Genomic DNA, 12,652 nt, shown 5'->3' with positions numbered 1-12,652 from the left:
GCTATGCCAACAACTAATCCCACTACAGACTCTCGTCGCTATCACCATATAACCATCCAACGGTCCAGATCTAAGGACTAAATTATCCTAAATAATGTCATCTGGATCAGGTCAAATCTCGCCGCGTACACATCTAAGGGTTACTCTTTTGTCCCGCTCCTACACGTAGATTCTAAAGTCAAACCGTCAGTGGGATCGATCCGTTGGTCAAAACGAACCGTCGAGATTTGAACATAGAATCTGTTCGTAACATTGCACAGGTCTGTATTAACTCGCTCTGTTCTGGTTTTCGTTGTCGTCTTCAACTTCCAGAGAAGTTTAGAGCCTTAACCGTTACTCATCAGTGGTTGCAGTTTTATTCGTGGTGTGTTTCTAATAAACAATAATAAATTTCAACCAAAAATAAAATAAAATAAACAATAATAAATAATTGAATTGTTTAATTCGAATAGTTGCAGACACATGTGACTGTCTCTGACCTTTTTTTTTTTTTTTTTTTTTTGCGTTTCCTTCAATTGATGAATCAGAAAAGCTTCGGCGTTTCAGTTCTGTTTCGATATTTTTTCATGGGTTCGTCTTCTTCATTTTGGGATTGTTGATGGAAAATACTGTTTGATTTGAAGCAAAGAGAAGATTAAGTGGTGACTGGTCTATCATGGAAGCCTTGTTCTGTATCTCTTGGATTTCTTTTTGGGATATTCCTTTAATCTTTCTGCGAACTTTAACCTCGAAGTTTTGAAATATCGGTTTCGGATTCAGGTGAAAGCGAACTTAAGGAGGAATCTATAGGTATATGCAGGATTGATTGAGAAACTATCTTTTTTTGATGGATATGAGATTTGTTTCTGATTCTACTCGGTTAAACTTGTCGAAGGGGCAGTTGTTTATTTGAGTTTGAATATAATCACAGGGTTTGGGTTTCAGCAGAGGAGATGGATATAATGGAGATCTCGATTTTACATCATGTTGCAATTGTGCTTGTTTTGATTTGGATCTTGACTTCGTTCAGTTTGATTCACCCTGTCGTTTACTTCATATGCTTGATCTATCTCTATCAGGTATTTGCTATATTGTCCCTTTTATTTTTGAAAGTTTCGGTTCTACTACTTGGGTTCTTCTTTCAGTGGTGATTCTTTAAGAAAGCAGAGACAAGAGTTAGAAAGATTAGTATTTTTACATGCATGTTAGGGAAATCGAAAATGTGAACTGAATCGAATTAAGCTACTGTCATGAGAACTGATTGTAGTTTCCTTTCCCCAATCTGAGCTTTTGTTTCTCTTCTTTAAGGTTCATGAGCGGTATACTATGAGGTTGCGGAGAAGATTACGATTCGAGGAATGGAAACAAGCAAATCAGAAAAGGGTAATTTTCATCTTTCAAGTATGGTGGTGGTTATTTATCTCCAAAAAATTAGTCTTTCCATTTCGAAACAGTGAAGTTTGTGCATCCAGCTTTCCAGTGCCAATTCATAAACAGGTAAGGAATTTTAATGTTGTGGCAGCATATATTGCCTGATTATGCTGTTCTTGGTCTTCTTTCAGGTACTTTCTGATTCAGAAACAGTGCGATGGTTGAATCATGCAATCGAGAAAATCTGGCCTATATGCATGGAGCAGATTGCATCACAGAAACTTCTTCTTCCTATCATACCTTGGTTCTTGGAGAAGTACAAACCGTGGACTGCTGTATGAATTCACCTTCTGAGAGTCATCCTAAGATGTACTTTCTTGCTGCAGTGATTTGATTCTAATACCGTTACCAATAATATTTAGTATAAAGAGCATACAATTATATTCAGATCTTTTTCTGCTGTGGCACTTAGCTGTGTGTTTGTTTTAATCATATGTTTTATGAAGTTACTGTAAAATTTGATTGATTTTTTCACTCTCTGTCGAGAAATTAATTTCTTTTACTGTCTTTGATATGAGCAGAGGGAAGCAATGGTTCAGCACCTTTACTTGGGAAGGAACCCACCTAGGTTCACAGATATTAAGGTTCTTCGCCAATGTGATGATGATCATTTGGTATAAGTCATTGACCCTGTCATTCAATCCGATATATGTTTCTCTGTTTATTTATTCATCTATTTATGGGAAAAAGATTGCGACAATGCCAGTGTGCAGATTCTTGCGCACTCCCTCTCACATCCCACCTATGGACCCCACACACTCTCTCCAAATTAAACCCCTCCCCCTACTTGACGATTCGTGTGCAGTTTCCCTCATTGGTGGGAAATTGCACTCCAGCGTTGTAGCGATCTTTCTCCGTTTTTTTTGTTGGGGGGGGGGGGGGGGGGGGGGGGATGAGGAGATTGGATAATTTGTTCGTATTTCTTGCAATAGTAAATTTACAATTAACTGAATGCAGGTTCTGGAGTTGGGTATGAACTTTCTCTCTGGGAATGATATGAGTGCGATAATTGCTGTGAAGCTGAGGAAAAGGCTAGGATTTGGCATTAGGGCTAAGTTGCATGTGACGGGCATGCATGTTGAAGGGAAGGTAAGATATATGGTTTTTAATGGACATTTTACTTTTGAAGTGACTTTAATTGGACGTTCAAGCTTTAATATTGAAAGGATTATCGTACTGGCCATTGATGAGAATTTGCGTAATAATGTGAATTAACAAAAAAAAAAAAAACTTTCATCTGAACTTCTTTAGGTTAATGAGAAATGTTTTATTCAAAACTTCTATGAAAAAATATCTCAGATAACAAATATCAAAGTGGTGTAAATAAACACCCCATGAGGGGGCAAAAAGAAGAAAAGAACAAATAAAGGATAATAGTGTAAGATTCCTACTTAGGCATTTGATAAGTTTCAGAACTTACGGTGGAATGTAAACAGGAAGCTTCTTTAACTTTCTTTCTTTCTTCTTCTTCCCCCACCACTTTTTTTTTCGTGGGTGCTTACATCTTTCACCCCCCCCCCCCACCCCCAGGGGAGGGCAAGATTCAATCCCAGGACCTGGCAGCAACAAGCCATGGTCTTTACTATCTGAGACAGCTGGCACCTTCAAAGCTTCTTAACTTTGAAGTCCTCTGCAAGTATGCATTCTTGGAATGCATTTTAGGTCGATTTTCGCATTCTCAGATGATAAAAATAGTTGTTTTTATCGTCCTTCAATGCAAAATCGACCTATAATGCATTCCAAGAATGCATACCAAACACAGCCTTAGTTTACTTCGTCATTCTGGAAGTAGTTACTCTCCTTTTTTTTTTTCGGTTAGGGGGGGGGGGGTTCTCTGATGATATGAATTAATATGTTATGCATGGAGTTGGGCTTTAGATGCGGATCCTCTGTTAATAATTAATTTCCTTTTAAACGGATATTAAGATGCGATTTGAATGAATCTTCTTTCAGTCTTTTTTGCTTCTCTCATCAGTATCATAGAAGTTGTTCTCTCTTTTCTAGGTCTTAGTTGGTGTGAAGTTCCTTCGTGAGTGGCCTTTTCTTGGACGTTTGCGGGTCTGCTTTGTTGAGCCACCTTATTTCCAGATGACGGTAAAACCCATCTTCAATCATGGACTTGATGTCACAGAACTTCCAGGGATAGCAGGGTGGCTCGTAAGCATTTATGCCATGTTTCATGCACAAATGACTAACTTTTTTATTTCATTTCTGAGGAATTTTACCATTTTCTTAATGTTTCTTTTGGTCAGGATAAGCTTCTTGCTGTTGCTTTTGAACAGACACTTGTTGAGGTTAGTTCTGCCTTAGCTGCTGGTAAATTGCAACTTCTGTCAGCTTCTTTCCTCCCACCCCCCTGATTTAGCTGCTTTTGTATGGATTAGTAATTTCCAAAAACAAACATCCATTTTTAATTATTAGCTCTTATGAAAAAATTTGTTACATTTCAGCCCAATATGCTGGTTGTTGATGTGGAAAAATTGGCTTCAGCACCAACAGGTAACTGTGATGAAAGTTATCAATCAGATTTAGAGCTTAACAGCTGGAAGTCTAGTATTATTTTGGTGAAAGAAGATGAAGCTATATTTATGATTTATGAATCAATACAGAGGATAATAGTTTGATTAGTTAGCTGTCTCATAGAGTTTGTTAGTTTTCCCAAGAATTTCATAACCTATCTATAGTCATGTAATTATTCATTTCTCCATACAACTCTGCTAATTTTGGAACTTAGCCAGACACCAGAGTACTCTGCATTTTAACTTCTTTACTGGGAAGTATCATTTCCGTTTCCGTTTCTTTTGTGAAAATATTTCAGGATTCTAAAACAAACAGATTTACTTCTACTGTGTAAAATTATGCCGTAATAAAGGGTTAATTTCATAAAATCAAACATTTCCTGAACCAGAAAGGCTTTGTCCTTTGTAAGTGGTAAAGTGAGGACAGAGAAAGCTTTGATTAACTAATGAGGATGGCAAGGAGTTGTCTGTATGGGTTGAAGAAACATTGGTTGAGTAGTTAAGGGAGTGGGGAAAAAAAAGGAAAGGAAGAATGAATGAAAATGATGAGTAAGGTTTTCTCAAGAATATGCTGAAAGGAGGAGTAGGCTTCTCCACTTAAACTTTCTTTGATTTGTCATGTACCAACCGGGAAAACAAATGGCTCTACACACAGTTGAAAGGCGAAACATGATTTTTTTTAGCTGACCCCATTTAGTTGGGTAAAGGTTTAGTTGAGTTCCGTTGTGTTGAGTCAAGAACCACACTGGAAGAAGGTGGTTAGCATAGAAGAATAGCCTGAAGTTATTAACCTTATGTATTTCTTTTTTTGATGACTTGGTTATAATGACTGAGAATGTGAGAACAAGTAGGGTCGGTATCCAAGTTGGATCCAAATGGAGGGAAGCTTTAGAATCAGAAGATTGTAAGATGAGCCAGTCTAAGAAAATATACAGATTTTAATAGAAGTATTGGGGGTAGAAAGAGAGAATAATAATGATCAGTGGTAAAGATATGTCCCTAAATATTCATTTTGTTTATCTTGGACCACTCATTTTGTAAAGAGGGAGGAATTATAGAGAATGTACACTGAATTAGACTGTGGTTAATGAAAGTGGAAACATTATTCTGGAGTACTATCTGGTTGATTTAGCATTCAAATTCCAGCGGAAATCTCATAAGATGGTATTATAAGACCAACATGCTTTATGGAGCAGAATACTGGGAACTGAGGAAACAAAACATACATAGGTGAGTTTAGGCTGTTTAGCTGAGATTAGGATGTCAGATGGTTGAATAGCTTAGACTATAAATTATATAATTAGGAATGATTCCATTTATGGGAATTATGGGGTAGCCATAGTTGTTACGGCGTCTAGGCGACCCTAGGCATTGGAGCGAGTCCAAAATCAGAGTGACACTAATTAGGCGACCAAGCCGTCCAAGGCGCCCAAGTCGATCAAGGCGCCTGGATGCCTAGGCGGCGCCTAGGCAACGCCTTGACAACTATTGCCACCGATAGGTCATTAGTTGAGGCCTGAGGAAAATTGGATATGATTGTTTGAAGATGTAAAATGAAGACTAATAGTTGTAATTGTTAGCAATTATAAGGTGTAAGTTGTAGGCTGTAAAGGACAAGGATATGACGAAGGACTGTGGTTGTGTCCTGAGGAAAGATACAAGGACTGATGGTTTGGTCATGTGCTATAAAGACTGACAATTGCAATAGTGGGAATTAAAAGGTGCAAGTTGAAGGTTCTGAAAGGACAAGGGTAGGACAAAGGACTTTTTTGTAGGCTTGCAATTTGATATGAGACCCCTCCTAATCTGATTTGGTAATGGAAAGAAAAATATGTTGGGTGTTTCTACCCATCTTGACCATGACATGTCTAGACACTCGACCTGAACCAGAAGACCCCGGAAAAAAGGGGTGCATCAGACACTTACCAAGAGAGGGATAGGTTATTCCGAGTCAGTGTTTTGTCAGTCTGAGCTTGGGGAATTGATTACAAGTCTACAACGACCCTGTAGGAGTGATCAAACTGAATAATCTTACATCTAATTGCAAGAAATTGGATCAATGTGGATTTGGGCTAGTTGAGAATTATTCCTCTGAAGTGCCAATTTTTTTTTTGCACAAATCATGATTTTTGGTGTTGTTTTTTGTTAGGGATCATAAGAAGAGCGAAAAACTCAGTTAATTTAATGGTTTTTTGCATTTAATTAGTGATTTTTCCCCAAAACCAAAAAATGAGAACTATTTTAGAAAAAAAAATATTTTTTATTGTGAAAAATACATTAATATGTTGTGACAAAGGTTATATGTTAATTAGGAAGATTGGATGTAACATTCTCTTTGAAAAAATAGGTGGAAAAATATGTACAAGTGGTATTAGAAAAGTAAGAAAGCTCCACCATTAATTGCATGCACTTAACTCGTAGTACTGCTATATCTTTAGATATTGCTTATTTATAATATATTATGCTTAATTACATTTCTTTTTAATCCTAAGCATTTCTGAAGCATATCTTACGTCTATTAGCATCTCTCCTATAGTTGTCAAAGTGGCATCTAGGCAATAAGGCAGTTCTTGAATGCCTAGGCAATTGGTTGCCATATTGTTCAAGGCTCTCAGACATAAAATAAGGGGGAAAGAAAGGAAAAGGGGAGGAATAGAGGGAATCAAAAAGAAAAGAAGGGGAATGAGGAGAAAAACCAGAGAGATAAGGAAAAAATAAGAAGGAAAATGGCAAGAAGAAGCAGTGGCTGCAGGTGGTAGTGGCAGCCACTGCTACCACCGTCCACCACCATCAAGAAGCAAAAGAAGAGGAAAATTAGAAGCCCCTCTCATATTGATAAGTAAAAAGGAAAGAATAAATTATTTTACACATCCTGCTGTAAAATTAAAACTAATTGGACATAATTTTAGTGTTTTACACAAAAAGCTTCTTTATATAACATGACTTGACCGCCTAGATGACGCCTAGGCAACAAGGCAACTCGCCACCACTTATTTTGATCGTGAAATATCGATTGCTTGTTGAACTCTGTCAATCGCGTGAAATTAGGATACTCCAAATTCGAGGGGGTCAAAGAGTTTCATAAAACGTTCTTGGTGGAAAAAATGTGAGTGAAAGATCCCATTGAATCAAAATTTGGTCCATGAATCTAAGAAATAGTGAGAATTCCTGATCTCTCTCAATCTCTCTCAATTCTATTTTGGATAGGTCTTTCAGATCCTTCTTTCGGCTAGTCGTGTAAGTTTTGGAAGCAATACTTTTCCTATTTTTAGATTGAGGAGGTCAGAGATTTTTGAGACAAGTATCGGTTTCAGTTCCAGTGGTAAACTAAACCTTCTCTCCGTTCTCTTGGTTTTGGGCAGTCGATCAATAGTTTCGGCCTTTGTTTGCGATCTGACTCCGAGGGTTGTAGAAGATGATAATACGGGGACGAATGGTGTATCGGGGGTGATCAACCCCTTCAATGAAGGCATGGGCAGCTCCGAAGACGTCTGGGGAGCACTTCGACTACTCACTTTGCCACACCGATACCAATACTTGATAGCTTGATCTAGGGGATGGGCTGTATTGGCCATGTTCCAAAGCTCTCAAATTCAATTATACATGTTTGGATATTTTTCTTTGTATTTTCAATTGCCCACCATTTATTTTCAATCATTTTTTGGAAGTTTCATTTTTCTTAACTGGATTCTTAAAGTTCTATCCCATAACTCAGAAAACTTTATTTGGGTTGAAGACATGTGAGAAGGTGACCTTGGGGTCTATCTGTTTACAAATTTTCATCAAACCTGCCACATGGAAGATTATTGGCTGTCCAAGAAGGCCCTTCTAGTAGGGCCATCCAGGAAAACCTCTCCAGATATCGTATCACACTATTGACAGCATCAGTTTTATGGACAATGTAAATTTGCCAAGATTTTTTTAGTCTAAGTTTAGGTAATGTTATTTTCTGTTAAAAAGAAAAGCTTGTATAAGTTTCTAACAATCAACTAACCCATAATATATATGAGTGAGAATATGTTTCTATCTGTCACTTACTTTAAAGTAATGTTATGATCAAGTTTTTTTATGTAATCTTTTGTTGTTTGCTTGTTGTACTCAATAAAGGAGCCAATAAATCATCATCTGTTGCCTTAAAAATTTTCAGAAAGGTGGTTCTCAGTGGATGAGAAAGATGCCATTTCTTATGCTAGAGTTGAAATTGTGGAAGGAGCTGACATGAAGCCATCAGATCCAAATGGTTAGTCAAGTTTCAATGAGTTATTACACTAACCTTATATTCTGGTGTGTTTTGACTGAATTTTTTTTGTAGGATTGGCTGATCCTTATGTAAAGGGACAGCTTGGCCCTTACAGATTTCGAACGAAGACTCAGAAGAAAACTCTTAATCCAATATGGCAAGAGGAATTCAAAATCTACATACATATATGGGAGTCTCCATATTTACTAAATCTTCAAGTTCGTGACAAGGACCACTTCGTTGATGATACCCTCGGGTTTGCATCTCAACCCCGATCTCAAACCCCTTCATTAATTATTTACTGGTTTCTTAGTGAAAAATTCTCTTCTCTAAAGCAAGTGTACTTAAAGTTCCTACCGTCAACAGAGACTGTTCTGTAAACATCGACGACCTAAGGGATGGGCAAAGGCATGACATGTGGCTGCCTCTGAAGAACATTAAAATGGGGAGGTTGCATCTAGCCATCACTGTGGTTGATATCAATGGAAAGGTAATATTTTGTCTTCTACCTGAAATGAAGATATTAGCTTGGAGTTTTACCTGAATTCAAGTAAATTTCTATAGGGAGAAGACTATACATGTGCCGAGGAACCATCAAAGAAGGACGGACATAAAAGCTTTGTTGAAACTGAAACTACTCAGAGAGGTTTTGACTCAAATAGATCATCTGAAAAGTCTCAAAAATTTGCAGATAAATTTGATCCCATCAATATTGAAGGGCAACAACAGCCTGGAGTATGGATTTGTCACCCAGGGAGTGATGTGTCACAAACTTGGGAACCTAGAAAAGGGAGTAGGCACTCTGAGACCCAAATACAATGTGAGGATAATTGTTCCATAGGCAGTGCCATTTCAGCAGCAACACAGTCCTGCAAGGATTATAGTAGCAGCAGTGATGAAAACCGAGCAGGAAGTAGACCAAAACCGCTGAAGACAGTTCAAAAGGGCCTACAGAAGCTCGGTATGTTGTTTCACAAGAGTCCTAGAAAGGAGGAGCTTATCAACACAGGTGAAGAAGTTGTTCACCCACCACATGTCAACCTTCCAGCAGTAAAGAAGGGTACCGGTGTGAAACTTGTTGTGGATGATGAAGTTCCAATTCCAGTTACTGTTGAAGATCCAAGTGCAGAAAAGGAGAGCTTAAGTCCTGATGGAAGTGGCCCTGAAACCCCAGGGAAGGGAAACATGAAAGGCATGGCAAATAGCATTCTCAAGCATGCTGGAAAGTCTGCTCATGGCCTAAAGGATGCACTCTCAAGGAGACTATCGAACAAATCTAAAGGGGATCCAGAATCAGTTTCAGGATCTAAAAGGGAATCAGGCTCACTGTTGACTGAGAGACACACTAATCAGGTATCTGACTCCTCTGATGAGGTATCTAATACCTCTACAAGGGATTTCAGTCACACACCTAGATTTGATGGGATCCCAATTGATTCAACCTTCACATTGGAACATGACACAGAATTCCTGGATTTGAAGGATCAAAATGCTCAGGCGGGCCATGGCGACTCCCCAACAAACTCTTTTCCTATCATGGAGGTTTCTCTCAATGATATAAAAAAGACAAATGTTGACGAGACAAAATGCTCTGATTTGCATGGTGGAAGATTATAGGAATCCTTGGGCCTGAAACCCTCTGAAGCTAACTTGGAAGCAGAGAAATTATAGAATATGCTTGGTGAATCCATAGTAATCTCCAATTTTCTTTCATTATGGATGTGTATACTAATCTCCCATTTCAGTTTTCCATATCCGCTTGCCTGATGGAGTGGTGGATCTTGTACATACATGGGTGGATACTTTGGGACTTGTAGGAATGATCAAGTTTGCCTTCTTGTGAGAATCATGTGTAAAATAGAATCGCAGAATCTTTTTTCCAGGCAAATTGACAGCCTCTTCTGTAAGAATTTTTTTTTTTTCTTTTTAAAAGTGAAGTGTCTCATGTGATGATATAAACATTATTTGTCCTCAAACGTGAACTGATTTTTGTTCTTACAAGTAATCTCTAATACTGGATTGTATATGAAATGTATCTTCACCAACTTGCATTAAAGAAAAGTCAGGAACACACCATCAGTAGTCATTCTTTGAATGAAACACTTAGGTTGCGTGTGGTAACGGTCTGAACAAAGAACGCTCGTTCTTGACTAGAAACATTCTTTGGTGTTTCTGGTCTGGAACGACTATCTGAGACCGAAAATGACCGTTTGGTAACGGTCTCAAGAATGCCGTTCAGAACAAAAATGATGTTTGGTATAATCTGTTCTTCCTTATTTGATATTAATTATAATAATGTCATCCTTACCAAAAAATACATGTCTCTCTTACATAACAAACATACAAACATAAATTAAAAATATCTCATAAATTTTTATATTTAACATAAATTAAAATATCTAATAAATTACCAAACTTAACATAAATTAAAATATGTGAACTTATAATTAGTTAAGTCATGAAATTACAACTTTAACAACTTAAAACTAGATTTAATCTTCTTCTTTCTTCAAGTCTAACTTGGTAAGACCTTCAAGGATGTTTTTGAACATTTTCGCATGATTCTTCGAGGATGTAATTGTAGTCTTGCAATAATCTTTCAAAAATTCTGATGAAGGCGGAGCGGATACAGCTGTTGAGCCTGAGGGACAAACCATTGATACATTAGTCTGTTGGCTAGAAGATGAGGTCGTGCCTTCTTTTATCTATTGGAAAAATTCACAGCCGCGATTGTCACTCTGTAAATTCATGTAAGTTACAGGTATGAACAATAATATATAAATCATGGAAAAAATATGTAAAATAAATTAAATAAAATGATTGTATAGCTGATCGTACTCCAGTCGATTTAGGACAGCAACAAAATGAGCGACTACAGTTTATTTCTGTTTTCGCTATCCTAACTTTATATTGTCCTTGTGTACATGCACACCACTTCAGTTGATTAACCCAAAGAAAAAAAGAACACCCACTAGGACATCTGAAATAATCCCTGCCTCTAGACTTCTCGGACCTAGATGTTCATATCATGCATTCTCTTCCACATTTCTCGCATTTTGCAACAGAATTTAAATTCATATTAGTAGACATCTGCACATTGAATATATACCCAGTTTATATGACAGTTAGATTTAACAGACATAACAAATTATGAATAAGAAGGATTAAAATAACCATCCATCAAACTAAAACGTTGTTTGTCATAACAAATCCAACATAAGTTACATAAGCTATCTATAGTTTGGTCAAACATATACAAACTCATATAAGTCAGATTTCTGCCATCCTACTACTAGCCAATTCATTTGCAATATTTTTTCGCAAGTCATTCATCATTCTTGCACTGTCTCTCTGATTCAGAGTAGACATAGATGTTTCATAGGGCTCGTGTACAGAATTTAGTTCATCTATGACTACTTTGTCGTCATCACTTAATTCAGCAGATGCTTTATCCGCCGTTTGTTTGTCACGAATATAATTATGCAATCCACAACAGGCAATCACAATATATGGTTGGAATCTGATATCAAAACTTGACATATGTCTTAATATTTTAAATCTATTTTTCAAAACCCCAAATGTACGCTCAATTACATTCCTAAATGAAGAATGTCTGTAGTTGAAAAACTCTTTAGCAGTCTTTGGGTTTCTCCCTGCTCCCTGGTAGTCTGGAATATGGTACCTCTCACCTCGAAATGGGATCAAGTACCCAACTTGACTTGCATACCCAGAGTCTACAACATGATATTTTCTTACACATACAAACCATTGTAAGGAAAACCTAAGTTAACAAATTAAGTACTTCATAGAAAATGATTTAATATATCAGTAAGATTAAATGGGTTTTACCTTCAGGTGGGTGTGAAAACTTTAATGCGGGATCTCTCCTTGCATGTTCAAATATATGACAATCATTAGCGCTGTCCTTCCAACCCGCATAAACATATGTAAATCGTATATCAAAAGAACATATACACATCACGTTTTGTGTGTTAATGCCCTTTCAGTTTCTATAACGACTAGCGTCTTCCTTAGGCACTATGACACTAATATGACTACCATTGACTGCTTCAATACAATCCTAAAATCACAAATTTCATAAAATAAACTTGTCATACTAAAAACAAGAAAAATTAAAATAAATGAATTTTCATATTTATATTGATTGCATATTACCTTAAAGAAAGGATAGAATTTCGATTTTATTTGCATATCTAATTTAATTTGCTCGATATTTGGTGGTCTGATCCTTTCTTTTGCCAATTTTTTCATAGCCATTAACACCCTCTTGAATGTACGGCTAATAGTCTCCCCAGAATGTTGAAAGTCCTCTTGAATAACCCGATTAGAAAAACCCTTTCCCACTATCATCATAAACATGGTTATTTGCTCATCCACCCTTAAATATCGAGTGTCTTTCAATCATTTTCTAGATACCATCAGTGTACATAGGTTTTGGAAGACATGTCTTTTCATGCAGAAC

The 12,652-nt window shown here is 37.1% G+C and overlaps 2 protein-coding genes across 3 annotated transcripts; one reads left to right on the top strand and one right to left on the bottom strand.

Moving 5' to 3' along the window:
- The first annotated feature begins 710 nt into the window (after nt 1-710).
- On the top strand, nt 711-10,015 carry LOC122640962 (C2 domain-containing protein At1g53590-like). 2 transcript variants are annotated; one of them, XM_043834261.1, is made up of 13 exons: nt 711-789; nt 911-1,058; nt 1,288-1,362; nt 1,542-1,685; nt 1,932-2,024; nt 2,368-2,499; nt 3,415-3,567; nt 3,663-3,704; nt 3,861-3,909; nt 8,077-8,169; nt 8,242-8,425; nt 8,536-8,659; nt 8,734-10,015. In XM_043834261.1, the coding sequence occupies exons 2-13, from the start codon at nt 933-935 to the stop codon at nt 9,784-9,786; spliced, it is 2,268 nt and encodes a 755-aa protein (XP_043690196.1). In that variant the 5' UTR covers nt 711-789; nt 911-932; the 3' UTR covers nt 9,787-10,015. The 2 variants fall into 2 exon arrangements, with proteins under 2 accessions (XP_043690196.1, XP_043690197.1); XM_043834262.1 differs by lacking the exons at nt 711-789; nt 911-1,058; nt 1,288-1,362 and having other exon boundaries at nt 1,548-1,719.
- A 1,424-nt stretch (nt 10,016-11,439) lies between these two features.
- On the bottom strand, nt 11,440-12,148 carry LOC122638932 (putative nuclease HARBI1). Its single transcript, XM_043831782.1, has 2 exons — nt 12,019-12,148; nt 11,440-11,903 (listed from the first exon to the last, which is right to left on the bottom strand). The coding sequence occupies exons 1-2, from the start codon at nt 12,146-12,148 to the stop codon at nt 11,440-11,442; spliced, it is 594 nt and encodes a 197-aa protein (XP_043687717.1).
- Nucleotides 12,149-12,652: the final 504 nt, after the last annotated feature.

The sequence above is a fragment of the Telopea speciosissima genome, chromosome 9 (genome assembly GCF_018873765.1).
Source record: "Telopea speciosissima isolate NSW1024214 ecotype Mountain lineage chromosome 9, Tspe_v1, whole genome shotgun sequence".
NCBI lineage: Eukaryota > Viridiplantae > Streptophyta > Magnoliopsida > Proteales > Proteaceae > Telopea > Telopea speciosissima.
Note: the sequence above shows the minus strand (reverse complement) of the source record. Positions and strands in the feature narration are given on the sequence as shown.